This window comes from Apis mellifera, linkage group LG3, assembly GCF_003254395.2.
Source record: "Apis mellifera strain DH4 linkage group LG3, Amel_HAv3.1, whole genome shotgun sequence".
Classification (NCBI taxonomy): domain Eukaryota; kingdom Metazoa; phylum Arthropoda; class Insecta; order Hymenoptera; family Apidae; genus Apis; species Apis mellifera.
In genome coordinates this window covers 1951461-1976597 of record NC_037640.1, presented here as the reverse complement: position 1 = coordinate 1976597, position 25137 = coordinate 1951461, and the positions used below count along the sequence as shown (strand labels likewise).

The 25137-nt window shown below is 24.5% G+C and overlaps 7 protein-coding genes across 15 annotated transcripts; 5 read left to right on the top strand and 2 right to left on the bottom strand.

Moving 5' to 3' along the window:
• Positions 1-32: 32 nt before the first annotated feature.
• LOC413488 (protein vav) lies at positions 33-4974 on the top strand. Of its 4 annotated transcripts, XM_026439438.1 has the most exons (10): positions 33-337; positions 565-1087; positions 1175-1243; positions 1412-1527; positions 1833-2011; positions 2213-2575; positions 2644-2964; positions 3048-3452; positions 3519-3790; positions 3902-4974. In XM_026439438.1, the coding sequence occupies exons 2-10, from the start codon at positions 678-680 to the stop codon at positions 4257-4259; spliced, it is 2493 nt and encodes an 830-aa protein (XP_026295223.1). In that variant the 5' UTR covers positions 33-337; positions 565-677; the 3' UTR covers positions 4260-4974. The 4 variants fall into 4 exon arrangements, with proteins under 4 accessions (XP_026295223.1, XP_006568540.1, XP_006568541.1 ...); XM_006568477.3 differs by lacking the exon at positions 1412-1527 and having other exon boundaries at positions 34-337; positions 1860-2049; XM_006568478.3 differs by lacking the exon at positions 1833-2011 and having other exon boundaries at positions 34-337; positions 1412-1538.
• On the bottom strand, positions 4962-6376 carry LOC724985 (torsin-1A). Its single transcript, XM_001120885.5, has 3 exons — positions 6014-6376; positions 5672-5937; positions 4962-5581 (listed from the first exon to the last, which is right to left on the bottom strand). Exons 1-3 carry the CDS (start codon positions 6186-6188, stop codon positions 4988-4990), a joined length of 1035 nt encoding a protein of 344 aa, XP_001120885.2. The 5' UTR covers positions 6189-6376; the 3' UTR covers positions 4962-4987.
• Positions 6377-6766: 390 nt separating this feature from the next.
• Positions 6767-8228, top strand: LOC413486 (cytochrome b5). 2 transcript variants are annotated; one of them, XM_006568480.3, is made up of 5 exons: positions 6767-6901; positions 7004-7202; positions 7297-7425; positions 7521-7579; positions 7951-8228. In XM_006568480.3, the coding sequence occupies exons 2-5, from the start codon at positions 7065-7067 to the stop codon at positions 8033-8035; spliced, it is 411 nt and encodes a 136-aa protein (XP_006568543.1). In that variant the 5' UTR covers positions 6767-6901; positions 7004-7064; the 3' UTR covers positions 8036-8228. The 2 variants fall into 2 exon arrangements, with proteins under 2 accessions (XP_006568543.1, XP_396930.1); XM_396930.7 differs by having other exon boundaries at positions 6770-6901; positions 7945-8228.
• A 1380-nt stretch (positions 8229-9608) lies between these two features.
• LOC409932 (b(0,+)-type amino acid transporter 1) lies at positions 9609-17398 on the top strand. 2 transcript variants are annotated; one of them, XM_006568482.3, is made up of 6 exons: positions 9609-10020; positions 15001-15357; positions 15484-16232; positions 16340-16553; positions 16633-16938; positions 17028-17398. In XM_006568482.3, the coding sequence occupies exons 1-6, from the start codon at positions 9996-9998 to the stop codon at positions 17090-17092; spliced, it is 1716 nt and encodes a 571-aa protein (XP_006568545.1). In that variant the 5' UTR covers positions 9609-9995; the 3' UTR covers positions 17093-17398. The 2 variants fall into 2 exon arrangements, with proteins under 2 accessions (XP_006568545.1, XP_026295180.1); XM_026439395.1 differs by lacking the exon at positions 9609-10020 and adding an exon at positions 14199-14840.
• Positions 17259-18686, bottom strand: LOC100578734 (uncharacterized protein C1orf131 homolog). 3 transcript variants are annotated; one of them, XM_016917425.2, is made up of 2 exons: positions 18286-18371; positions 17259-17998 (listed from the first exon to the last, which is right to left on the bottom strand). In XM_016917425.2, the coding sequence occupies exon 2, from the start codon at positions 17987-17989 to the stop codon at positions 17474-17476; it is 516 nt and encodes a 171-aa protein (XP_016772914.1). In that variant the 5' UTR covers positions 17990-17998; positions 18286-18371; the 3' UTR covers positions 17259-17473. The 3 variants fall into 3 exon arrangements, with proteins under 3 accessions (XP_016772914.1, XP_016772918.1, XP_003251236.1); XM_016917429.2 differs by lacking the exon at positions 18286-18371 and adding an exon at positions 18544-18686 and having other exon boundaries at positions 17474-17998; XM_003251188.4 differs by having other exon boundaries at positions 17474-17998; positions 18293-18390.
• Positions 18392-21402, top strand: LOC413484. The gene is given in 6 exon segments (XM_006568485.3): positions 18392-18595; positions 18663-18903; positions 18999-19334; positions 20114-20344; positions 20433-20677; positions 20781-21402. Coding segments are annotated over 6 exon segments (1755 nt in total). The 5' UTR covers positions 18392-18461; the 3' UTR covers positions 21349-21402.
• Positions 21403-23542: 2140 nt separating this feature from the next.
• Positions 23543-24775, top strand: LOC552599 (DNA-directed RNA polymerase II subunit RPB7). 2 transcript variants are annotated; one of them, XM_016917466.2, is made up of 8 exons: positions 23543-23622; positions 23748-23857; positions 23963-24113; positions 24191-24241; positions 24326-24391; positions 24466-24537; positions 24610-24643; positions 24715-24775. In XM_016917466.2, the coding sequence occupies exons 1-8, from the start codon at positions 23611-23613 to the stop codon at positions 24729-24731; spliced, it is 513 nt and encodes a 170-aa protein (XP_016772955.1). In that variant the 5' UTR covers positions 23543-23610; the 3' UTR covers positions 24732-24775. The 2 variants fall into 2 exon arrangements, with proteins under 2 accessions (XP_016772955.1, XP_624976.2); XM_624973.5 differs by having other exon boundaries at positions 23547-23622; positions 23963-24122.
• The last annotated feature ends 362 nt before the right edge of the window (positions 24776-25137 follow it).

Genomic DNA, 25137 nt, shown 5'->3' with positions numbered 1-25137 from the left:
AAATATTATATTGAGATTTATAATATGATCGACTGCAGTGAAGTAGCAATATGGCGATCATAAGTTGCAGCGGGTTGAACGTCATAATATTACAATGAGAAAACAAGGCATATCGTGTAAAATAATAACCACGTATTAAAGTTATAATTTGGCTAAATGCTTTCTTAGCAATGACACTGCCAATAAACCATTTTAAACGGCACTATAGATTCCGTTGAGATATCTTTAAGAACCGACACGGAACAATAATGAATTCCTTTATAAAACTGGTTACAGAATATTCTTAACACTGACAGAAGAACGAAGAAACAATTTATAAATTCTTCGTTGAATGGAGGTACATTTTTAAAAATATTATTTATTTTAATGTTATATTTTACTATGTTTTTTTATTCTAATGCATTTATACACATTCAATTCTGATAGTTTTATCTATTAAAATTTCCTTTAGATATGATTTCAATTTATTTTTTTATTATTTGTTAAAGCATATCTTTGTATATTATTATCTTTATATTGTCTATTATTATCTCGTGATATTTTTTATAATCATTGTTTTTACAGTTTCATAGCATAAGAAAATACATCTATAAAATCTTTATGGCCTAATGTATTATAGATTGAAAGAGTTCTTATTATAAACTTTTAATATTTTGTATTAAACCAAACATATAAAAATGAACAGAATAGAAAGCAGTTCAGATAATGGAAGTGGTTGGCATGAATGTGTTAAATGGTTAACAAGATGTGGAGCTTTAAGAGCAGATCATAAAGCAAATTGGCCAGAGGCTACTGCAGTGGATTTAGCATATACATTAAGAGATGGTGTGCTGCTATGTAATCTTCTAAATACAGTGGATCCCGGTTGTATAGATATGAAAGATGTAAACCAAAAACCACAAATGGCACAATTTTTATGTCTAAGAAATATAAAAGTATTCTTATCAGCATGTTCAACTATATTTGGATTAACTGATTCTGAACTTTTTGAACCTTCTATGTTATTTGATCTATCAGATTTTCTTCGTGTATTACGTACTTTATCAGCTTTATCAAATTGTCCTCGTTTAAGACGCAAGGGTATACTGTAAGTAATTTGTTACCATGCAATTTTTTTATTCATAAATTATATTATGTTAATATAAAAATAAATTAAAAAATATATTTATTACAGTGGATTTTCTATAAGTCATGGTAGATCACAAGAAGATATTTATAAAGATTTACAAAGTGCTGGTGCAGGGTAAGCATTTAAACTTCTAAATTTTGTAAATTCTATATAGATTATATTTTGTATCCTAAAGTACAAACAAAATATTTTCTTAAACACGATAGTTTTATAAAGCTATAATAAAAATTGATATGAAAAAATTATTTATGATATTTATAATAACTGTATCAATGGGTTTAGTCCCACAACAGGAGTGGGGACATTTACCATGAAACCTAAGGTTATGGATGTAGATGAATCTCAAGTATATCAGGAATTACTCTGTTTCTCGAGTAATTCTCAACACGACTGGCCTTCCACAGAGAAGGTATCTGTCGTTTTTTGCAACTTAAATGTTTAAAAATTTGCAGTTAAAGTACCAACCATCACTGTATTCAATTAAAAGACAATTTTTACATGTATTTATTTAATAAATTACTTATAAATTTTTATTGAAAGATTAACTCAGTACAGTGATACTGGCACTAATTTAAATTTTATTCTACATTTGTTCTAAAATTCTATGTGCTAAATTATATTTATTGTTTGTAATGAAATCTATAGTTGCTGCAAATAGTTTAAGTTTGCAAGAAATTTTATTTTTTTCATGCATGAATAGTGCATGGCTGTTCATATTTTTATGCTAAAGCCGTGAAGATGAAGATCGTCGTAGGAGATTTAGGAGGCGAGAAGGAAATGAAGCAGGTGGAGGAGGCGACAATGAAGATCCCGTTGAAGAAGAAGATGGATATGGAGCATACTGCAGCCATGCTCAAAGTGAAGAAATCTACCAGGACCTTTGTAGTCTACATTTGCCACCTCCTCCATCTGTTGCACAGGTCGTTAAATATTTATATTCTTTATATAGGCAATCATCAAAAATTCATTTTAATATTATAAATTATAGCTAATAATTAATTTTGTTATGCTTCATGGTATTTCATATTTTATATTATTGTATTTTTTACAAAAAAAAACTTTTAATCAATTTTTATAAAACAGGATGGAGCAATTTCTGGAGGTGAAAAAAGGGATTATGTAATTCAAGAACTTGTTGAGACAGAACGCAATTATTCGGATGTTCTTAATAGTTTACTTAAATATTTTGCTAGACCTCTTTCTTCATTATTGCGACCTGAAGATTCTACACGTATTTTTTTTGGTATAAAAGAACTCGCAGAAATTCATGCCGGTTTTCATAGTCAACTTCGAAAAGCAAGGACCGGTGCTGCTTTAGCGCAAGTTTTTCTCGATTGGCGAGAAAAATTTCTTATTTATGGCGATTATTGCGCAAATCTTACTCTTGCTCAAAACACATTGCAAGAAGCATGTGCGCGTAATGAATTAGTTAACCAAGAAGTTATTGTATGTTTTAAAATATTTATTCTTAATATATGATATTCTAATAATCTTAATGAAAGTGATAATTTCAGAGATGTCAACAAGAAGCAAATAATGGGAAATTCAAATTGCGGGATATTTTATCTGTTCCAATGCAAAGAGTATTAAAATATCACTTATTGCTTGATAAATTAGTAGAAGAAACTCCTTGTGATTGGCTAGAAGATAGACGTCAACTTGCAAAAGCTAGAGAAGTAATGGTTGACATAGCACAATATATTAATGAGGTAAAACGTGATTCAGACACATTGGACATTATAAGAGATATTCAAGCATCGATAATTGATTGGGATGTACCAGAAGATACACAATTAAAAGACTTTGGACGATTACTTAGGGATGGAGAACTCAAGGTAATAAATTTGTTTAATAATTAAAATAATAAATAATTTAAACATTATTTATAAAAATTAACAAAATATTACTATCATTTTAGGTAAAAGCTCATGGTGATCAACGGTTAAAAGCGCGTTATGTATTTGTTTTCGAACAAGTAGTATTAATTTGTAAAGCAGGCAGAGGAGAACAATATTGTTATCGTGAAACGTTACGTCTTGATGATTATCGATTAGAAGATCACACAGGAAGGCGAACTCTTGGCAGAGATTCTCGATGGTCCTATCAATGGCTGCTGGTCCATAAACAAGAATATACTGCATATACTTTGCATGCAAGAACCGAAGAACAAAAACAAATGTGGATGAAGGCATTACAAGATGCAATGGATAATGTTAATCCTGCCGCGTGTCGTAATACAAATCATAAGTTTAAGCTTACAACATTTAACACTCCACGTAGTTGTCAACGATGTGGCAAATTTTTAAAGGGCCGAATTTTTCAGGTACAATATTATAGAGTTATTAAATATTGTAACATAAATTTATTATTAAATTATTCATTCAAATAGGGATATCGATGTGAAGCCTGTTGTTATGCTGTACACAAACAATGCATTGCACATTCAGGTCGGTGTATGCCAATACCGCCTCCGCCTCCACCTCCACCATCCTTATCATGTGAACGTGCTCTCTCTGTGAAATTATGGTTTGTAGGAGAAATGGGACGTGATACAGCATCAAATAAATTAGAACCTCGTGAAGATGGTACCTATATGCTGCGAGTACGGCCTGCAGGACAACCTCGTTTGAAGCATGAAACTAATTATGCTCTAAGTATCAAGTAAGAGTTTCATATAAATAATATCTTTTCCTGAAATATTTTTTTTTATCTTTCGATATTTTTTTTTTTTTTTTTTTTTTTTTTTTTTTTAATAATCTATCAATATTATAGGGCAGATGGAGCGGTAAAACACATAAGAGTATTTAAACGCGATGTCGATGGTGCTGATGTTTATTATCTCAGTGAATCTCGTTTCTTCAAAAGTGTAGTTGAACTTGTTGAATATTATGAACGGGCATCGTTATCAGAAAATTTTGAAAAATTAGATCAACGTTTATTATGGCCATATAGACGTGTCTTGGCTAAAGCATTATTTGATTTTCGAGGAGGCGAACGCAACCAATTAAATCTACGACGAGGTTGTAGAGTTGTGGTATTAAGTAAAGAAGGTGATGCCAAAGGTTGGTGGAAAGGAAAAATTGGAGATCAAGTAGGATTCTTCCCAAAAGAATATGTTGAAGAAGAATAACCATACATTACTTAGATATTTTTTTCATGTGATAGCACAGTGATCAAGAATATTTTATATTATTTGCATCATTATGCAATCATAATGTTATTAAAACAATTCTTAATGAAAAAAAAGAGAAAAAAATTATAATATAATGCATTTTTACATTATAAAACAAAGATATATCTTCATACATTGGTATAAAAATACAATTTATTTTCTTGTTCTCTTTATTTGAGATTGTATTACAAATATATAAATAGAAAGTTTATATTCATATACGAGAACTGAACGCATAAAAACAAATATATATTTAGCTATTTGTATAGACAAAAAAAATTATAATTATTTTCGATATAATATAACAGTACGAATAAAGATATAAAAAGTCATAAAGATTAAAGTTGTCTATTGTTGTATATTAGAATCATACAAAAAAAAAATATCGCTAAATATTCATATTTCTAGACAACTTTCTTCTTTATGACTATATTTTAAAGTCAATTGCCAAGACTCAATTGTATATATTATAATTCTGTACTGTTGATAATACAAATTTTAGCTATTTCTTAAATAACATATACATACATAATTATAAATAATCAAACGCTACATGTATTATTGTAAGAAATTAATTGTACTATTTTTTTAATTGTTACACATCTTCTAATTGTGCCAATAAGAAAAATCAATAAAATTTAGATCTTATCGAAATGTTAACATAAAAATACAATATTTATATATATTTAAAGTTCTAATTTATGCTTTTTATTGGCATATATAATAGTACCTACTTTTTGTTCTAGTCTTTTACAGCCAGTAGTTGCATAAATATTATGTGGAGGTGGTCCAAAGATCACATATGATAATGCTTCTTCTATCATCTCATTAGTAGGATATATTCCTCTATCTATGAAAATTTTGTTTAAACATTTTTTCACATGCACTTCTTCAAGTGGTAAAAAAGGTATATAATGATCTATAACATTAGAATCTATTGTATCACTATGGTAGAAACCACCCCTTTCATTAAATGCTCCAACACTTATTAAATTTTCAAAATCTTGAAGCTTAGTTGTATGCCTCTGTCTACCTTCTTCCCAAAGTGTTAATAAACGTTGCGTAATTCGTGAACTACCTGTATTAGATAAAAATATGTAAATTGCTTTCCTTGCATTTATAGAACTTGCAAGTCTCCATGATTTGATCCATGTATTATAATCCAAAAATGGTACAAGAACATTCAGTAAACCTTCTGGCATTTTATCCACTTCATCAAACACAAACATTGATCTTTCACATTTTTGTAAACTATTAATAATAATTTTGTATAATTCATCCTGTGTAGTAAAATAATATATCATTATATTTACATTAAATTTATGCATATTACTTTCAAAAATAATTTTATAATAACAATGAAAATATACCTTATATTCATTTACTTTATCTTGCAGAGGAAAATCATTACGACCATTAAAAAAATGATAAAATTTACTTTGATCACCCTTTTTATAAAGAAACTTAGCAATCATTTGACTTATATAAGTTTTGCCAGTTCCTGGTGGACCATGAAAGCTCATAACTAAAGCTTTTGAAGGATTATTTGAAGTTAAATGTGCACGTAAAGCATTTATAATTACATGTTGAGCCATTTCTTGACCATAAAGTTCTTTATTAAAAATTTCATCTAATTCTAAAATTGTCACTTATATATACAAATTCTAACACAAATAACCTAAAACGTTTAATTTTTTACTAAATATACATACTATCAATGTCAGAGAAAATATATTCGTTCGTACAACATTCCACAAAATTACATTGTATATTTTCTATTATGGAACCAATTTTATTAAATCCAGATGTTAACATTAATGTAAATGAAAATTCACAAATAATTAACAAAATACCGATGTACACAGAAAAAGTACCGGCAAGATTCATTTTATATATTACTAGTTAATTGAGTGTAAAATTAATTGTAATTCATAAAATTTAAACATTACTTGCCGAAGCTGAAATAAAATATTAAAAATTATTTATTATGATACCAATTTATACAAAAATGTTTGTATTCCGTTTAAAAAACTGCATTTGATATAAACATTAATATTCTAAAAAATTATGCCATAACTATCAATTCAAATACTCAACAGAAGAAATGATTTCCTATTGGTTTTTATTTATGATATATGTAGTTTTTAATTCAATTAAATCTTATAATAATTAATTATAAATATATATATATATATACAATTAAATTAATTTACATTTTTTGTTTAAATTTTATATTATATTATTACATCAATAAATATTTTTTCGCAATAAATTCATTTATCATAGTAAACAATAATTTTTTAAATTTTATAAATTTATAAAATATTATATAAAATCTAAATATTTATTACATATTCAATTTATTTAAAAGCATATAGTTACATTTTTATCAAAGAAGTATTTATAGTTTTTAATATAAAATTATTATTATATTATTTAAGAATTTAAATTATTTATTAATCAAGAATAATTCATAAAAATATAATTTTTAAAAAAGAAAATTGTATAGCTTTTTTTTATTGTCCAATATTATTACGTATAAGACATAACTTACTAACGGATTCATTGAATTCAGACTACAATACTCATAGTTAATATAGGTGCGGAATAAAATTTTTTATATTTTCTAAACGAAATTTAATATAACAAATTTTTAACGATATATCATTCAATATATTCAATATTTTATTCATTTCTTTCAGTGATATCTATATAATATTCATATATCTACTATAAAATATTATCTACTGTAGAAGAATAAATATGGCGTCTGAGAATAGTACTGTTGATACCGCTTATACTAAATTTTACACGCGGGAAGAAGTTGCTAAGCATAACAATAATACAGATTTATGGTTTATCATTCATAATAAAGTTTATAATGTGACTGAATTTACAACTGTAATTATATATTCTATATTTTTTTTTTATTTTATAATCGACATATACTTTACAGAAGTATGTATAAAAATATTGTTCATACCTTAAATTTAAGCATCCTGGAGGAGAAGAAGTACTTTTAGAACAAGGTGGTCAAGATTGTACAGAAGTCTTTGAAGATATTGGACATTCAAGTGATGCAAGAGAATTAATGGAGAAATTTAAAATTGGAGAATTAGTAGAAGTATGTAGGATTTAATAATTTTATATTTGCTGATATAATTTTTGTTTTATTTATTATCATGTTTACTATAGAAATAAATAAATTATTAATTTTAGGAGGAAAGAACACAAGAAAATAATGAATTTACTGAAGTATCTGAAATAAATGGTTCTAGGTATAAAATTTTATATTTAATTATTATATTATTATATATATTATTATTAAGGATAGTATTACAAGTATATAATTTTGCTACTAACATCTTTTTTGCATTGGTGTTGGCATATTTATCACTATTTAATAACTTATATTCATTGAATAGCACATTTGAAAATTTAAGTTTGTTAAAAAAATCATTAATTTATCATTTTTGTAACAATATATTTGTATATTTTTTTCTTATATATATTAATAATTATCTTATATATTTCCTTATATATTATTATAAAAGTATGCTATTCAAAATTTATAATGTTATTAAAATTCAAAATGTATGATATGTAAATAGTTAATGCTGCATCGTGACATAATAATTGGCAGTTGCAGTGGTGCTTGGAGATCATGGCTGATTCCTATTGCTCTTGGGGTTCTGGCGACTCTTGTCTACCGTTATTTTATTAAAGTACATTGAAGCATTCCAAATATTTATTTTCTTTTTTTGTAACTTGTATTATATACACAAACATTTATTATAAATAATTAATCAAAAAATATTACATATATTGCACACAATCATAGTCTTGTTTTATGACTTGAAATTGCACATATGAACTGGCCTAACATAAGAACAATTATAAAATAAAAATTCATTTGTTATATTGAAACTCTAAAATATTCAATACATATACATGTTTATGAGTTTCATATATATGTAATAATATGAATATATATATATATATTAATTACAAGTACAAAAATTAATTAAATTTATTTATAAATTAATTGAATTAATTTTAATTGAATTTATAGCAAATAAAAGATTAAGAATTGATTTAAAAAGAAATATATTTAAAAAATACAATTTTTTGAAAATTAAATTTAATCACTTCTAAAATTTTTTTTGTATTCATAAATTACACTTAATTAAAAAATACATATAAAAGAAAAATATTGTTTAAAAATATTGAAAAAATATTTAAAGAATTCTTAATATTTGAAAATTTATCTCTAGATATATGTATTTAAGATCAGTTTATATATATAATTTTACAATAAAAGATTTTTATTTTTATATTGTTATGAATATTATGGTATTATATTATGAAAATTAAATTGTTAAATTTTTGTTGTAAAATGTTATATGTATAAAAATATTCTATTTCTAACATTGTATTTAATAATTCAATAATTAATTTTTTACAAAAATTTGTATATTTTCATACATAAATGTATTGCTATAACATAATAAAAGCACGATTCTTTTACATTATTTTATAGCAAAAAGTAATTTGTTAAAATGTACATATGATCTACAATTGCAAGTAGAATTATTTAATTAATAATATTGAATCTACTTTATAAATAATGTTCTTTATAATTTATAAAATAATTTTAAAAATGAAATATTATATATAATATTTATTATTTTTATTTTATTATTTATTATTGATACAATTTTGGATCTCAACTAATAAAATTTTCTTTTCTTATTTATTTTTTCATTATTCTTCTTAAGTTAATTTTAGAAATAGAATTAGAATTAGAATTTCCTTTATTGGAATTCCTTATTACTTATAATATTTTATAAAATGATAATATATCAATAAAAGATTATATCAATATTACTATTTCTATAATTTTTAAAAAATAAAAAAATATTTTAAACTATTTAAACTTATTATAACATATATATATATATATATGTAACTTTATCAATTTATTTTAAAAAATTATAGATATATAATTATATGTACAAACATGAATAAAAAATTACATATAAACATATATAAAAAATCTTTTATATATATTGTACATAAATATTTTATATATAATATATTATAGAAATGAAAAATAAAAAATAGTTAAAATATCAAATAATAAATTTATAGATATCTAATAGAACTCGAAAGACAGAAAACGATATCGAGCGAATTTGAGCGCCGACGCTAGACGCTCATGGTACTATCTTCGTTTCCCTGTCGCACTTCCAATTTCCCCTTCCCGACCTCGCTCCTGTTCGTTCTTTGGCGGGTACGTCTCCCTCTGTCGAACACCCAGTTCATCATCAGAGGTGGATCGGTGCTAGTCGTGTCGAAATATTATAATCATATAAAAGTCATACAAATTTGTGTTGATTATATTGATCTCGTTGAAGAAATTCAAATTTAAAAATACTTAATTTGAAATTAAGAGAATTATTTCAAACAAATTATTATTGTTCAAAATTTGAAGCAAAAGTAAGGGCGTACATAAAAGTCGCCCACTGAAACGCAAATTAGAAATTTGCGAGCGAATTTAGCGCAAAAAAACAAGCAGACGGCGGGCCGAAGACAGCTGTATACGGCAGAGACAGTGGTTATTTCGAAAAGTCGGCGTGGTGTCATGAGAGGCGGTCTCACAGTCCGCCCTTTTTATCGGTCCCTTTTAGAGTCATGCATGTCGCGCCCTTCAAACGAGGTAATTTTTCATTATTTAATATTATTTTTCATTATGTCATAACATTTGATCTCATGAAGAAAACAGTCACATATTTGTAATTGGTGAAATTCGCGCGCTTTTTTACTTTGATCAGAATGTTCATTCATAAATGCGACTTCCATTCTTAAAGAAATCTTTTCATTGACTGTTGCTACTGAACAAAATCTATTATTAACAATTGTATATATTTTTTAAATAAATCAACAATTTCAAGAGTTCAATAAAAGTGATTATAAAAATGACATTAAATTATAAACGCATTCGTAATACGATGCAATCTAATAAAAAAGTAATAATTTTTTTTTATTTTTAATTTAATAGATCAAAAAAAATAAGTATTTATTAAAAAGATATATATTATTTTACGAGTATTATATAAGTATTATGTTGATAGAATTTTTTTAAATTTTCATTAAAAAAAATTTAATTAACAAATAAAATTTATTAATATATATTTATACATTTAGTAAAAATAGTATTCGTACTTTATAAAATTCTTTATGTTTTTCTCTTATATATTAAAACACAATGCATAGAAATATATCAAAAAATTTCATCTTATAATGCAAAAATAAATATATGTACAAAGAAATAAAAAAATATTTCTACAACGAATGTATTATTTGTTAGAAAAAAATATTACTTTTTTACTTTCTCTTATTTTATATTTATTAATATACATATCAAAACAAACAATTATTAATGAACTAAATAAAAAATTCATTTAATATTTAACATACGTATTTAACATATAGATTTTTTGAAAAATTCAATAATCATTCATAATTAGCACAAGCGATTCAATAAACCGTTCAATAAACTGTAATCGAAAGAAACAATGATATCGAGTATAATTAATACGAGTATAATAATAATAAATCAAAGAAAATAATGAAATACAATAGATGAAACATTATTTTAAAATTAAAAAATGCTAATTCGAAATCCAAAGAATTGCGTCATTCTATGAAATAAGAAATGTAAGTACTATACATACTCGAATGTATATTGGTATAAAATTCTTACGAAATGTCAAAAATATCTACGTTTTCTATTTAAAAATCATAATTATTAAATTAAATTAATTTACTAATATTCGTTAATATCTCATTTATACATCCATATTTTTATTTAATTTTACTACAGAATGGAATCAAATTTCCGTACTCCACTTCGATGTTAAATCTAGTCCATACGTGTATTTTAAGATATTTTGCGCAAGTGGTTTTTCGTTTCCGTCGCAGAAAGAAATTTATAGTTTGTTAAGCTTAGCTACCATATCTTATTGTGTTAATGAAACAATCAATAGATCCAAACGATAATTTTCAAGTTAATGAAAAGAATTATTGACTATATGAAAAGTTATTTTTTTTTATTAGAGACATATTCACATATTATAATTATAAAGAGCATTAAAATCTTGTTAAAAATCTTGATATTTTTTTTTTTTTTTACGTAAAATTTATTTTTAACATTTCGTTATGAATACGTGTTGCGTATTGTCTGTCTACAAATAGATGAACAACGATTTCTTAAAGAACTGTTGAACGAACAGACAGCGATAAGTACTCTACAACACGCGTATTCCATTTAAGCCAATTATAGTACTTTCTATGCAAACCAATGCTTCTTTGTCTTCTTCGTGGTGTTCGGTTACTATCTTAGTTAGGTCGTATTCGAAGCAGAGTTGATTTTATCGTAAAATCTTGTTATTCAAAACATTAGAGTACAGTTATTGAAATTCTATTCGTAATCTTTTAAAAAATGTTCATAATCATAAAAAATGAACGCACATCATATGCACGAAGCGCATTTCATTAGTGGATAGTTAAGTTTCGAAAATCTTTAAAATCTTTAATAAAAATTCGATTTTTCACATAGAATATTTGTATAAAATATAAAAAATTCTTCTTCTAAATAAAATAAATTGAATTTCATAAAAATTATCTTTTCGAATTGGAATTTTATATAAAGTAAAACAGTTAAAAGTTATCTTTCTTCCTTGGAATTATGAACAATAGCAAGTTTAACGATCGATAGTGTAAAACGGAAACCATTGACCAATGTCATACGATTATAAATCGACAGCTTTACACGAACAATTTTACGGTTTAACGTTGTGAGCAAATTGACCGTTCTTCATCATAATTTACGTAACAGAATGACCAAGTATTTAATTTTAAATATAGCAAGCACAGAATATTGTCATAACTTTGAACTTGATGAATTGAAAAATATATATACAGTTGAAAAAAATGATTTAGATTTGACATTCTTTGATTATCTCTCAACTGATTTGGAATAAATACTATTCAACTTGAAATAAATTATTATAAGGAGTATAAAGTATTGTCGATTCTTAAAATTTGATACAATTATTTAATAACTTCTTGATACGAGTTCCTGATATTAAGACTTAAATAGAATTGGAAATCATTTCAAATTATGACTCATTTTTCTTTTTTTTTATTTTTTCTATAAATGTTACTCGTAATAAAATTTTTGTCTTCTATTTTTGTATGTTCATTTTACAATCTATTTGACCTTTACTTGTGGACAAAATCATCTTTCATACAAGACAAAGATTGGTTTCTTTCTCGCGCGAATTAAACGCAATTGGATCATTACGACAATTTATCACAATAGACATTAACACAGTTTAGAATAAATATTTAAAGCATACTTATATATAATATATAAGTAATAATGATCCTGATATAAATGACAAAGGATTACGAAAAGTATAATTCAAATATAATTTACATTATACATCTACATACTTTACATACGCTTGTATCAGCATATCTTATTACTAATTCGACGAATTTTATAAGCTAATAAGTAATACGTCATTGGACGAGTATAATGATTATTAATAATTCTAATAAAGGATTTATATTATTTCATATCTTGATTCATTTAAAATTATTACTAACTAATTTCCTCTACTATGCAAAATAATTATAAGATAAGATTTGAAAATAATAGAGTAGAAATAAAAACAATTTCTATTAAACAAGTTTAAATTACACGTCACATATAATATATTGAGAATGATTTTAAAAAGCTAACAATTTTGTTTTAAAAAAATGTTGTATTATATTTCTGTGTTATATTTCTATCTTTATATTTTATTTTATTATATAAATATATATATATATATATTTTTACGCAGTACTTTACAAAATAATATCGAGCGCGCACGTCTTCAGTGGTATTGCATCATTCTTTTGTAGATTAACAACTAAAAATCTAAATACTTTAGTTATAAATCTCGAAAGACTTTTATTACTTATTTGAAGTATCGATAAATTCAATTTTTAATTGCATTTCTCATGAACGACCTTGTGTGCTGACAGTATATTTTATATTCAATATTATATTAAAACAGTTGTACAAATATATTTTATATTAATACATTGCCACATAGTAACACAATATAGTCAGCATTTTTTCAACCAATTTCATCGTTATATAGATATTTAAAAATGCTTATGGATAAAGAAATTGGCAAACGAAATAAAAATTGAATCGATTCATAAATTCCATAAAGTTTAATTAATTAGTCAAATATTTTCAAATATTTTTGACGATCTTGAGTAAATTAAAGAAGTTTAAAAAGAAAAAAAAAAAATGCTGAACAATTTATTACATTATCATCGTTTTATCGATAAATTAAATAAAATATTTTAAATATTTCTAATATGAGAAAGGATACGCCTACGTATTTACATATTTTACGTGATTCACTTCAGAGGAGAAATCCGGATTCTATTTTAAGAATAAACAATATTAAAATCTAATACAAAGCGTTAAATTGTTAATGTAGATGTGCTAACAAGAAAATCGATAATTTATCAAAGGTCACCTTGAAGATGAAACCACGAACGCTTTATGTGGTAGACGTTCGGTTGAAAGAATACAACATATCTAATATCTGCTTGTATATATATATATATATAATTCAAGCGTTCAAGGGATCATTAAAATAAATTAATATAATTATAAATTAAACTTTTTTATTTTCAAAGTGATTTACGATCATTTCGATAATCAATATCGAAATTGTTAATTACAATTATCAATGAATATACGATATAGATATAGGATAAGAAATTGATATTAGATGGTTTATTAAAAAAGATAATGAATTAAAAATACTTCATAAAAAAAGATAAGGATATCGATATCAAAGAGGGAATAAGCGCGTAAAAATTCTGAGAAATACATTTGTATTTTACGGTTTATGTATGTACACTAAAATGTGTGAAGAAAACAGACTGACCTCACTTGATCACGAGAAATCTTTGGCATCTAGCCATGCAAACTATTACGGCAACAGTACTTTGGTTATAATACAATAATATTTGTTGTGTGATGACATAAATATAAAATCAACGACTTGACGCTTTTTAGATCGCCACAGTACTTCGTAGTATGCTAATGTGTTTCATTATTAAAAGAAAACAGTAGTTCGATAGTATCTCAATGTATTATTACTTTGAATAATTAATCGTTTTATGATAATTTCGTTTATTTGTTTAAGTGAATTCTTTTAAAAAATATTATTATTTTTTTTTTTTTTGCTTCGTTAAAAAAAGTGTAAAGAGTTACAAATTAAAAAAAAGAAACATGCACATTTAAATATTTTTCTTAATAATATTAAAGTTAAAATATTAAGTTAATGGCAAAACAAAATATCTATTATATTTTTTTCGCAAAAGTTTATATTATTTACACCTAGTTAGAGGATTTGATTGAAATTGTCGATAATAAAGTCCGATGAATTATGTACGAAGGTAATATTCAATTTCAATTTTTGTAAACTTTTCAATTCGATAGACGATAATATAATACAATTATTATAACATAATTTACTAATTAATACTACATATTTATATACTTTAAAAATTAATATATACTTTAAAAAATATAATTAAGCAAATTAAATGATTTCAGTTACCGTGGGACATGATCCACAGACAAGTAACGGTAATCAGTCGCAACAGCAATTGCAAGGCAGTGGATGGAATGGAATTCCAGAAACAACATTGGTCTCTCGATCGATCAGAAGCAACGGCAACAGCAACGGCTGGAACCCAATTACATCGCCGTTCCAACGTCAACCGGAACAACAACAGCTACACGAACGGAAACAGAAAGAAATTAAATCTGGGGATCTGGGCGATGATGAAGACGGGGGTGGAGGGGGTGGAGGGCTGGAGGGGACGGACCCAGAGGAGAACAACTCTGTTCACCTCAAGAGACGGGTGGGACTCGTCAGTGGGGTGGCTCTAATCGTTGGTACCATGATAGGTAGCGATCTATACGATTTCAGTAAAAAAAAATCTTAAATCTTAACGGTTAACTGAGAATAGTTAGTTTAGTTTCTCAAATTCTTCTTCTTATTGTTCTTCTTCGTCGTTCATTATAAAACGATAGGTTCTGGGATATTCGTTTCGCCGTCAGGGCTTTTGGTTCGAACCGGCAGTATCGGAATCAGCTTCCTCGTATGGACGGCCTGCGGCATGTTGAGTCTGTGCGGTGCGTTAGCATACGCCGAGCTGGGTACGATGAATACGAGCAGCGGCGCCGAGTACGCTTACTTTATGGACGCATTCGGTGCACCACCTGCTTTCCTCTTCTCGTGGGTTTCCACTTTGGTCTTGAAACCATCTCAAATGGCAATAATCTGTTTGTCGTTCGCACAGTATGCGGTCGAGGCCTTTGCGGCCGATTGTGATCCACCCGAGGAAGTCGTCAAAATCGTTGCGCTTCTGGCGATCATACTTATATTATTAGTGAACTGTTACAGCGTTAATCTGGCCACAGGTGTACAAAACGCGTTTACCGCAGCCAAATTGATCGCCATACTTGTCGTAATTGCCGGTGGCTCTTATAAGTTGATACAGGGTAATACGCAGCATCTAAAAGGCGCTTTCGATACGTTCGACGGTAGTACCGTTAATATAGGCAGATTAGCCACTGCTTTTTATACTGGTTTATGGGCGTACGATGGATGGAATAATCTCAATTATGTCACTGAAGAAATCAAAGATCCTTCGAAAAATTTGCCACGTTCTATTATGATTGGTATACCTCTCGTCACGCTGTGTTACGCATTGATAAATGTTTCTTATCTAGCCGTAATGTCACCTTCGGAGATGATTGAAAGCGAGGCTGTTGCAGTGGTAAGGATAAATTTTCAATATCCTTTTTTTTTCTATTGGAAATAAATAAAACAAATATCTCAACAAAATTTAAAATGTAATAACAAAAATACGAATTAATTTTGTAGACTTTCGGAAATCGAATTCTTGGCGTTATGGCATGGCTTATGCCACTCTCGGTTGCGATTAGTACTTTTGGTTCCGCAAATGGTACTCTTTTCGCAGCAGGTAGACTTTGTTTCGCGGCATCTCGAGAAGGCCATTTACTCGACTGTCTTAGTTATGTGCATGTGCGACGTTTTACTCCTGCACCTGGACTTATTTTTCATTCCCTCGTTGCAGGTATATCCATCTCCCATTCTTGATATATATATATTTATATATTGTACTACATATATAATGAAATATTTTTATTAATTAGGAGCGATGGTAATATCTGGAAACATTGATTCCTTGATCGATTTTTTTTCATTCACTGCTTGGATCTTTTATGGTGGAGCAATGTTAGCTCTATTGGTGATGCGAAGGACCAGACCGAATCATCCACGACCATATAAATGTCCGCTAATAATACCTGTCCTCGTACTTGGAATTTCTGCGTACCTGATTATAGCGCCAATCATCGATAAACCTCAAATTGAATACTTGTATGCGGCTGGATTTATATTAGCGGGCATGCTTGTCTACCTCCCGTTTGTTAAATACGGATATGTGCCCAAATTTATGGGTAAATATTAAATTTATTTACATTAAACATTAACAAATAACCGAAAAAAAGGAAGATTATTTGTTAAAAGATTATTTTTTTCTTTACAGAAGGAGTGAATGCTTTCCTTCAAATGTTACTCGAAGTTGCACCAACAGCTGCAGCTTTCGATTAACTTTAATCAGATACAAAAGCATGATTTTTTAAATGCCAAATCATTCCATTTTATGGCATAGTAAACATAATATGAATATCTATTTTAAATATAAATAGATAAAGATGAATAAATAAATATATCCTCTCATTGAAGCTCAAGGCTGGCCCAAATGAATTCACAAATATATAAAAATATTATTTTATTACTTGTTATAATATATATTGTCATATATACAATACATAAAATACATTACTGTTAGATAATTAGTTAATGTTGTAACTATTAAACAAAATAACTAAAAATATTTTAAATGTTTATGGTTAATATTTTATTAAATTTTTTAATTTTTATCCAATAATTAAATATTTCCTTACTTAAATTTTCCTAATTAAAGAAAATTTATTTAATTTTTTTACTCAAAGTTTTCTTATTTATTTTTCCATACATTTTTAATAAATTATTAGAACTTTTCCTATGAACTTTTTTAATTTTACGATTTATCAAACTTTTTTCAACGCCTGATACAAATTTTGTATCTTTTTGTTGTGTTTCCTGTTTTTTTTCATGTTTTAATATTTTATAATTAATACCTTTTTTCTTTGGAGGTTTTGCTCCTAAACTTATAGCAAGGGCAACTTCTGCTTCTTCTGCTTCTATTCCTTTGAAACCAGACATACCAAATTTCATAACCTCAAATTTGATACGTTTCATTTCTACTTCTTTTTTCTTTTTTTCATCATTATTTTCATTTCGTTCATTTTTTGTTATATTAAATTTAGAATTTTGTATATCATTGTTTTCTTTACTTTTAATTATTTCTTCTTTTTTTTTCGGCTTTTCATAGCTTACCGATATGAATTCCTTTGCAGCATCTTTTTTTATCCTTGATACTCGTGTTGGAATAAACTCTTCCATTATAAAATACTAAAAGAATAATTATTAATATATTAATATCATATAATAATTAATTTAATTTTAAAATTAAAATTTTAAATTTAAATATTCAAATAAATAATATAATACTTAAAAAGTAATTATTTACTTTTTACTTTTTCTTTTTTTTTTATTTATTAAAAATAATAAATTTTAATCGATTAAAAAAATTAGATTTTTTAACTATAATATCTAATAATATTATTATAATAAATAAATAATAATTTTCACGATATTATATTTGATGCTTCATATTATGTTTCATTTATACTACTTACTACTTACAATCTTAACCTTGATATATCATAATCAATTTCAGTAACAATCATAACCTCTATTATACTTTAAGAAAAATATATATATATATATATATATGTACTTCTTTAAATATTAATTATTATTATTTTATATATATATATACATATATATAATATAAAAAAAGTTGTTGCATATAATGGAAGAATATCCACCTATTAATATTCGTTTAGCAGTAAACAGAGCTGATTTAAATTTATTAAAAAATAAAGATATACAACCTCGAATATATACTCCCGGAGAAGAAATTTCTAGTCAATCTGATTTCTTAAGGTAAACTTAAATATTATTTATTTTAAATATAAAAAATTTTTTAATTTTTTTTTATTTTTATCATTAGAGGACATGGAACATATGTAGATGACGAAAATACATTACGTGCATCTGTAGCTGGTATTTTAGAAAAAGTAAATAAGCTTATTTCGATAAAACCTTTAAAAGCACGTTATCAAGGTGAAATAGGAGATGTAGTTGTTGGACGTATAACTGAAGTACAACAAAAACGATGGAAAGTTGATACAAATTCCAAACTTGACTCTGTATTATTACTTTCCAGTGTTAATTTACCAGGTGGAGAATTGGTATGATACAAATATTAAATTTCATTTAAACAAAATTTTTTTGAAAATAAATACATTTTTAATTATTAAAAATATTTTTGGCATATAATTTATAGAGAAGAAGATCAGCTGAAGATGAACAAACTATGAGACGTTATCTTCAAGAAGGAGATTTAATTTGTGCAGAAGTACAAAGTACTTTTGTAGATGGTTCTCTTTCATTACATACTAGAGTTTTAAAATATGGTAAATTATCTCAAGGTATAATGTTGAAAGTTTCACCAGCTCTTATAAAACGGAAAAAGACACATTTTCATACTTTAGAAAATGGTGCAAGTTTAATATTAGGGAATAATGGTTATATATGGATTGGAGCTAGTAGACAAGATACTGATAGATCAGAAGGTGGTTTCACACAGGACTTGTCAAGAATTCCTCAAGTAAACCGTGAAGTTTGTGCACGATTACGTAATTGCATTTTAATTTTAGCACAATGTAATATCCAACTTACAGATACATCTGTTACATATGCTCATGAAGAATCTATGAAATATAAAGTAAATGAATTATTGGAACCTGAAGTAATGATTGATATATCATTGCTAACTCATCAAAGATTAATTCAATAATTCATTTTGATTTGTTTTTCTATATTTGTATATTGTTTAACAAATAAATGAATGAAATAAATTTTATATTTATTTATATTTTGTGTATATATACATATATATATATATACACAATAAAAATTTTAGAAAATTTTTTTTTGAATTTAATTTTATTAAAAGAGCAAAAAATTTAATGAAATTTAATGATACTCGAGTATTTATAATCAAGTATTTAATAATCTATTGTTTTTATAATCTAATATCAATTATATCATCTGTTAAAAATCTATATTATAATTAAGCAATAATCTATTATTTCTATAATATACTAACAATTATACCATATATCTGTTAAAAATTCATCAAATATTTTGCATTCATCCAATATTTTTTTAAACCGAATTATAAGATATTATTAATATATACTTGATAGATATTGTATTGTAATGTTATGCATAAATACAAAAACAAAATATTGCAATATGATTAAAATTAAATATTGTAATATAATTAAAGTTAAATAACAGTTTAATTGCTTTATAGCTTTATCCAACAGTTTTAAACAAACTTGAAAAATAATATATAATAATGCACATCATTAATGCAACTATTGATTAAATAAGTAACTTGGAAACGACAAAGTTACATACCAAAGAAACATGGATGCATGTTTTACTGCATTTGATAAAGATGGAGATGGATATTTATCTATTACAGAATTTGAATTTATTTGTCGTGCATTATTTCGCAATGATCGTGGAAAAGTATACAATGTTGAAGAAAATCAATTAAAAGAAATATATTCAGTATTTGACTTGAATGGAGATGGAAAAATTGATAGAGAAGAATTTGAAGTATTTACTTATATGTATAAATATTAAAATGATTATTAAATTGTATAAAATAATTTTTAAATAAAGTCATTTTGTTTTTAATTTATAGATATGTTGGAATCGTTGGATTAAAATATGCACCCGTCCAAAAAGTGCATTTTTAATTGTGGATGTTCAAAACGACTTTATAACAGGTTCCTTAAATATTAAACAATGTGCTGCACAACATGATGGTTCAGAAGTAATTGAACCAATTAATCGTTTATTGGAAACTGTACAATTTGATGCAGTATTTTATTCTCTTGATTGGCATCCTATAGATCATGTATCTTTTATTGATAATTTACATCTAAGGTAATTAATTTTAATTAATTATAATATACATAATTAGTTTAATTTAATTAATTTATAATTATATTTTTATAATATAATTTATAAATTTATTATTTTTTTGCAGAGAAATTGATCCCAGTAGTGGAATCTCAAAAGAAACAGTACAAGTTTATGATACCATAACATTTAGAGGTCCACCATTATTAAAACAACGTCTATGGCCTCGTCATTGTATTCAAGATTCTTGGGGTGCTGAACTTCATAAAGATCTAAAAATTATAGATAATGCAATTAAAATATATAAAGGAACTAATTCAGAAGTAGATTCATATTCAGTTTTTTGGGATAATAAAAAGATGATGGAAACAAGTTTATCTTCGCAATTACAAGAAAAGGGAGCAACTGATATATACATATGCGGATTAGCCTATGATGTTTGTGTTGGAGCAACAGCTGTAGATGCACTTACAAGCGGTTATCGAACTATTCTTATTGATGATTGTAGTCGAGGAGTAGATCTTGTTGATATTGAAAAAACTAAAGCTACTGTTATAGCTAATAATGGAGTAATTGTAAATTCAAGTCAAGTAAAAGCAATGGTTGAAGGAAAAGATCGCCGACCAGAACTTGGATATAAGTTAGCTATAGAAATTAAACAAAAATTAACTTTTGTAGATGACGATAATCAATAATTTTATTTTCTTGTAATTTAAAAAATAGTACAAAATGTTATACAAACATTAGATAAATTAATATAATATTTTATATCAGTTTTTGCTTTTTTAAAAAATATATTTATAAAATAATTTATTAGAATATATTAAATAATTTATTAGAATAAATTAATTTCTGCATTAATTATAATTATAAATATTAATTTTATATCTTTTATAATCATATTTTTTATTATTTAAAAAGAATATCATAAATTGAATATCAATATAAAATTTTTCTGAATTAAAAATTAGTAAAAATCTTGAGTTGAAAATTGAAAAAGCGAGAAAAAATAGTAATAACAGTATAAAATAGAAATAGAAAAAATACGTGCAAATGTACATTATACAAATACACAAAAAATACACAATTGTATTTTATTATATTTTATTCTATTGTATTGTTTGAGTAAAAATTACAAAGATTTGAAAAAAAAAGTTTAAGAGTTATCATATCATATTAATACTGCATTAATTTGAATATTAAATACTTTAAAATGATATTATTTTCCAATATATTCATAGTATTTTTTTTTTAATTTTTTTCGATATGTTTAAATTTATTAGTGATTATAATTGGTGTGTGTATGTGTATATATATATATATATATATATATATATATATATATATATTATATTTTATTATAATTTAAATATATATTAAAAAAAATATATATATAATTATATATATAATTATTATATAATAGAGAAAAAAAATAAAGATTTAATATAAATTATAAATATTAATAAACATATTATAGATTTATAAAAGTTCGGAAAATATTCAAAATAATATTTAACATTTTTTATTTCCAATAATTTCCAAAAATTTATAAAAATTTCCAATTTCAAATATTCAATTCAAGTTTGATACAAGTTTGATATTTTTTTTTTTTTCTATAAAATTTTTCCCTTTGCAAAATATTTCTTCTCGTTTCTTTTAGAATCTAAGTTGTTTTGCATCATTCTGATCCAATGATGGATCAAGTTCTGTCCATTCGATACTTTTCTTGAAGTATATGAAAAAAAAAATATTGCATAGAAATGATATGACGCATAGTATGAAAGGAAAATGCATCCAAAAAATAGGATTCTTAAGAAAATTTATGATTTCTTTTCGATACAATTAATAGAGATATAAAATAGTTTACAATTATTCATAAAAGATTTCAATATTTTTAAAAATATGAACTAATTTTAATCGAAAATAGCTAATTTAATTCAATTTATAATAAATCAATTTTAGAAATTTTCTTCGACTGGAATGCGCTTGTTTTTATGCACTGTAATTTTCCTTCAATTGATTACCTGATAAATACTTAAATAATATATAAATAATGTAAATAATAATATATAATATATAATATATAATAATATATAATATATATAAATAATATATAAATAATATAAATAATATACAATATTATATTTATATTTAATTTCAAAAGTTTGCTTTAGTTTTATTAATATCATTATAACTAAATGTATAATACATTTACAATTTTCTTAAAACCGAATTCACACGATGTTTTTCAATTCATATGATATAAAAGTATAAAGAATATAACTAAAAACTTTTGCTTTATTCTAAAAAAATTATATATTCTAAAAGAATTATATAAATTAAACAATAGAAACACTAGTATGCATCATATTCAAATTATCTTTTGATTAAAAAATAATACACGATAGAATTAAAACATAATTATTTTTGAAAAATATATTGTCTGTCGAATTATTATTATCAAATCATGATTACTTATTTTTGTTTGTTTTTGAATTAAACAACAAAAGTACAAGAAAAAACAAAGGTAGATATACAATTGTATGGTAAAAAATTATTTTTCTGTATCAATTAAATATTATAATATTATATAATACATAAATAATATTATATAAATAATAATAAAAAATTGTAATATTTTAATTACATCCAATTTGTATCTTGCAATATTGAATTATTTTTAATTTAAATATATATATATATATATATATATATATTTATCTTTAAATACTCTAATAATAAATTTTAATACATTATTTTAAATATAAGAAATGCACATAATAAACTATACATTCAAGAAAAAATTTTAGACATCTAGTGGTGGCGTGTTGAAATATTGATATTAGATTCTATATGTTAGGAAAATATAAATATACATAATATAAATAAATATTATAAATATTATAAATAATTCTATAAATTAATATCATTTGATATTATTATTATATAAATAAAACATGTTTTATCATGTAAGTTATTATTAAATACATAATAATGTGAAAATAAGTGAAATAAATATAATAAAATATTGAATGAGATTCATGATAAAAATTAAAGATATTAAATACGTATAATTTATTTTATATTTTTATAGATATCATTAGAACATGAAATTTTATTACACCCTAGATATTTTGGACCTCAATTATTAGATACGGTAAAACAAAAATTATATACTGAAGTAGAAGGTACTTGTACAGGAAAGTAAGTTTATACATACATAACACAATAACAGTATATTTATTTAAAATATTTATAATATTTTCTATATGGTTTTATTTATTTTCTATATGGCTATAATATTTTCAGATATGGTTTTGTAGTTGCTGTAACAACAATAGATAATATAGGTGCAGGAATCATACAACCAGGACAAGGTTTTGTAGTATATCCAGTTAAATATAAAGCTATTGTATTTAGACCATTTAAAGGGGAAGTATTAGATGCCATAGTAACACAAGTGAATAAAGTAAATATTAAATATATTTTTAAATTTTATGAAATTATCTGAAAAGTTATATTATTTCTTTTTTTTAGGTTGGAATGTTTGCTGAAATAGGACCACTTTCATGTTTTATATCTCATCATGTAAGTTATTTTTATATATTATAATAATATATATAATAATATTTTGATAATTTCAATTTATAATTAATTAATACTCTTTTATAGTCAATTCCAGCAGACATGCAGTTTTGTCCAAATATAAATCCACCATGTTACAAAACTAAAGAAGAGGTAAATATAAAAAAAATATATATATATATAATAAAAAAAAATTTAGATTAAAAATTATAAATTGTAAATTACAGGATGTAATTATTCAACCAGATGATGAAATAAGATTAAAAATTGTTGGTACAAGAGTTGATGCCACTGGAATTGTTAGTATTTATAACATATAAACTTTCATGTTAATATTCTATATTATATAATATATATTTTATATTTTTTAGTTTGCTATTGGAACATTGATGGATGATTATCTAGGTAAATATTTATTTTATTACTCTAATGATAAGTTATATTGCTTTTTTTAAAAAAATATATTTTTCTTATAGGACTCGTGTGTAATTAAATTGTCATTTCAATTTAAATTTTATAAATTAAATAAAATAAATTTTATTTTTATGCAAATATAGAGTTTATATGTAAAGAATAAAAAATAAAATGAAAAATAAATATTTTACTTAGTTTCTATAATATATTGCTATTTAATTATATATGTCATCAAATACATATCTATATTTAATTATATATATAAATATTTAATTTTATAGATTACAAATTTGTATGCATAAAAACATAACATGTACAATATTATTGAATATATTTGAAATAAAATACATTTTTTTTTAATAATAAATTAATCACAATTCAATAAAATACTAATATTTAATGCATAAATAATATTATACTTATATATATATATATATATCTCTAAATACACGACATATATAACTTTATTTTTATAATTAATAATA